Source organism: Octopus bimaculoides, chromosome 23 (assembly GCF_001194135.2).
Source record: "Octopus bimaculoides isolate UCB-OBI-ISO-001 chromosome 23, ASM119413v2, whole genome shotgun sequence".
NCBI lineage: Eukaryota > Metazoa > Mollusca > Cephalopoda > Octopoda > Octopodidae > Octopus > Octopus bimaculoides.
This window is the reverse complement of record NC_069003.1, coordinates 27406978-27411180: the sequence shown is the minus strand read 5'-3', so window position 1 is coordinate 27411180 and position 4203 is coordinate 27406978. Positions and strand designations below refer to the sequence as shown.

The 4203-nt window shown below is 35.1% G+C and overlaps 1 protein-coding gene across 3 annotated transcripts in view; it reads right to left on the bottom strand.

Annotated features, from left to right (window-relative positions):
- The window catches only part of LOC106873037 (protocadherin Fat 4), a 31197-nt gene that overhangs the window by 16337 nt on the left and 10657 nt on the right, over positions 1-4203 (bottom strand). For all 3 annotated transcript variants that reach the window (XM_014920244.2, XM_052976054.1, XM_052976055.1), the window contains exons 9-11: positions 3723-3913; positions 2290-2722; positions 783-976 (exon numbers count right to left, since the gene is read on the bottom strand). In XM_014920244.2, the coding sequence (XP_014775730.2) occupies positions 783-976; positions 2290-2722; positions 3723-3913 (818 nt within the window). The remainder of the gene's footprint in view (positions 1-782; positions 977-2289; positions 2723-3722; positions 3914-4203) is intronic.

The window sequence follows — 4203 nt, the reverse complement described above, 5'->3', positions numbered from 1 at the left end:
AATATCGTTATAGGTATAAATATACCATAAACAATTATAGAAAAAATGGAGGAGAAAAAGATGTTGAATCAAAAATTAGATTTAATACAAAATAGGATTCAATACATATGCACGTTTCAAAGGACAATACAAATATGTAAGAAAAAAATTATAGTCATAGTAATTATAATTAAATTTACGCATTGACATTTTCATCAGTGTGAGGAATTTTTGTAAGGACATCGAAAAAGGTTTAATAAAATAAAGTAAAGTAAAATAAGAGACAATAAGGGAGAATACAAATGGAGTAATAGGGAAAAAATAGGATATTTACAAACAAGTTGTAAAAGGGAGAAAATAACAGTAGTAATTTTAGTAAGAGAGTCGAAAGAGGAAAAAAGACAGACATATCAATGTGTGTGCACGTTTATATGTGCAGTAAACTATAGCATAAAAATAAGAATAAAAATCTAATGGATATGTTTTTAAAAATGGTCACAGTCTAATGACTGACACAAGTAGAAGACAAAAAAATTATAGAAGATATATATATATATACATATGTATATACAATTGCAGCGTGGAAAGTGTTTATAAGCCATTTAAAAACACACAAAAACCGTTAGATTCACTTCAACATTTAAATTTAATTTGTCAAAATATTTTCGTCACTTTGAGAACATGACCTGTTCGCTGACAAAATTCCCAGATGCAGCATGGTGGTGGTGGTGGTGGTGATGATGATGATGATGATGATGATGATGATGATGATGATGATGATGATGATAACGATGTCTACATACCTTTGGTTCAGTTGTTTCTGCATAGTAAACATCATGTTTAAATACAGGAGCTTCGTTGACATCGATTACAGTAATTGATAGATTAGCTGCTCTTGAGTCAACAGAACCATCGTTCACAATAACTTCCAACATGTATTCTCGAGGCTCGGTTTCAAAATCCAATTTTTCTCCTGTTATAAGTGATACAGCCCCAGCTGTAGCAACAATAAATACGATAATAAGAGAAAATAAGAAGAAAAATAATGTAAATATGGATTTTTATAAACTTATTGAACATTATTATTGTTTATCATTAGCATTTATTGTTTCAGCATGGAAGGTGTTTATAAGCCATTTAAAATAACACACACAAGCCGTCAGATTCACTTCAACATTTAAATTTAATTTGTCAAAATATTTTCGTCGCTTTGAGACCACGACCTGTTCACTGACAAAATTGTCACGGTCTCAAAGCGACGAAAATATTTTGACAAATTAAATTTAAATGTTGAAGTGAATCTGACGGCTTTTGTGTGTTATTTTAAATGGCTTATAAACACCTTCCACGCTACAATTGTTTTCGTTCCAGCACACGATCTCAGATCAGATCACTTGCTATGCAAGTACATCTCCATAATTTATTGTTTCATTACAGTTTTATTGATATTGTTTATCGTTAATCATCACTATCATCATCAGCAGCAGCAGCAGCAGCAGCATCATTGTCATCAGCATTGTCGGTGTCATCATCATCATCATCATCATCATCATCATCGTCACCATCACCTTGGACATCTTTCCTTGAATTCCATGTGTCAAGCACTCACGGACATGCTTACTAAATCAAAAATCAAAACAGCACCCATGACTTTTGGTAACATGTTGAAACATGGAATAAACCACCCACATCAGTCAGTAGCTGTTGATAGAGAAAAGCATCTATTAGAATTTCAATTTTGAATTGGATTGTCAATGTTCAGTCCGCTACAAGATAAAGGCCTCAGCATGTCCTCTCCACCAACCATGGTCTGATGTGAAAGCCATGAATTTGAACTTGAGATCATATTGGTTTGATGAACCTACACCACACTGGCATGACATGGCTTAGGAGAGAAATGCAGATTTTATACTCATAGCCAAGAGTAGTTAAGTGAATTACATTGACTCTTAGTGTTCAACTAGTATTTGTGTCATATTTGAAGTAAAACTGAGATAGACAAGAAAAACTAACTGGAAGTGGAATATATAATGTTATGCATACAATGAAGCCTGTTAAATGAATGAAGGCCTCAGGGTCACTCGATCTCCAGCCAAATCTCACACAGGTCATACTCTTGTCTTAATTAACGGTGTGTATGTGTATGGAGGGCACAGTGGATATAGTATGAAAATATAACAGAATGATCATTTCTAGAATGCTTTAAGATCATAGGCCTGCTCGATCAGGATACCCCTACAAGGCCAAACAACAACAGCAACAACAACCACAAATGAAAAGTTTTATGATAATATTAAGAATAACTCTTACTGGAATAATTCAGATAGAATTTACTTGCACCAGTCAAAGGGTAAAACGATGCCCGGAAATAAACCGGGTCCATTTTGTCAGCATCGAAAGAAGTGACAATATAGAGTGGACGTCCACTGAAGTTACTGTTCTCAGGAACTGTCTGTTTCCATGGTAAATTGTTAAGATAAGGTTTCCAGTTCAAAGGTTTGATGTTTAGGTCCACTTGAGCAGTGCAGTTTAAACCAGACTTGTCTATAGCAGTGATGTTCAATAAGACATGTGATGGCATGATTCGGACATCATAGTTCACAGCGAATCTGACCTCTCCAGAATCAGGGTCAATTTTGAAGTTTAAAGCATGTTGTCCTCCCGAAATTTTGAAAGTTATTTTGTCTAACTGATCTGGATCATAGACTTGAAACATTGTATTTGGGATTACAACAACTCCAGCCTGAAATAGAGAAGTAAAGAGAAAAATGGTTAGTTCACATTATTCCATAAGATGCACAGGGCCAATTTCCCAGTTTCTCTGATATATATATATATATATATATATATATATATATTCCTCCTGGATGGCATGCCAGTTCATCACAGGATTACTCATTTTTACCATCTGAGTAAACTGGAGCAATGTGAAATGAAGTGTTTTGCTCAAGAACACAATGCATCGCCCAGTCCAGGGATCGAAACTATATTACAACCATGAGCCCAGAACTCTAACCACTAAGCCATGCACATCCACAAAGTGAAATATGTAGGAACGTTAATTCATAAAAATGAATAGCAACCCCATCACTTCCACCAACTCCATCATTGTGTCTGTGTAAATATGTATGTATACACGGATGTATATGTGAATGCAAACCCTTTGCACTGTAGTGATTTATAACCCCTCTCACAATGCCCTTTCTGCCTTCCTGCCTAGATGCAAAATCTGTATGTCCTTTAGACTTTCTTCTTGTGTCTGTCAAAGGTCAAACGACTTGACCCCCCACATCTACACTATCTGCTTGGTGAGTGACCCCACAGTTATTTATACTATTATACATTTCTTATAGACAGAGGGGACAAACAAGGACAGACAAAGGGATTAAGTTGCTTACATCGACCCCCAGTGCGTAACTGGTACTTATTTAATCGACCCAGAAAGGATGAAAGGCAAAGTCAACCTTGGTGGAATTTGAACTCAGAATGTAACGGCAGATGAAATTCCGTTAAGCATTTCACACGGCATGCAAATGATTCTGCCAGTTTGCCACCTTAATGTGGATATTATATTAAAACCCAAAATACTAATGCAGTATTCTTGTTATAAGACATAAACTTGTGATACGTCAGGACATGAACACCCTATCAAATGATGTCCACTTTTATTTTTCAATCTCAACAATTTGGACCTAATTTAAAAACAAAAACTTTAGAAGAAGGACCAGCCAAAATAATCTTACCGAATTCTCATATACAGAAAGTGAATAGTTAGCTGAGGAGAACTGGGGTGGTTCGTTAATGTCGACCACTTTGATACAAAGCTTTACTGGGTTCGATTCTGATATACCATCATTGGCCCAAGCTGTAGCATTGAAATTACGAGATGACATACTCTCGAAATCCAGCTTAGAAATCACTGTTATTTCTCCAGCTACAAATAAAAGAGGGAAAGGAAATATATTTATAATTTTAATACAAAAATAAATACACACACACACACACACACACACACACGATGCAACACACTTTGGAGTTGTGTTTAATGTTCTCTTATAAATTAAAGTAAATCTATCACTCAGCGATTTAGCATTATTCAGATAGAATTGTGTGTGTGTAGGGTGTGGCAGAAGTAACGCCCTTTTGTATTTGAGTTTTGTATTTTCCTTTTTTATTTCAGAAATTTAAGATAAATATGGCCATGCAATTAATGAAGGTTTTCTA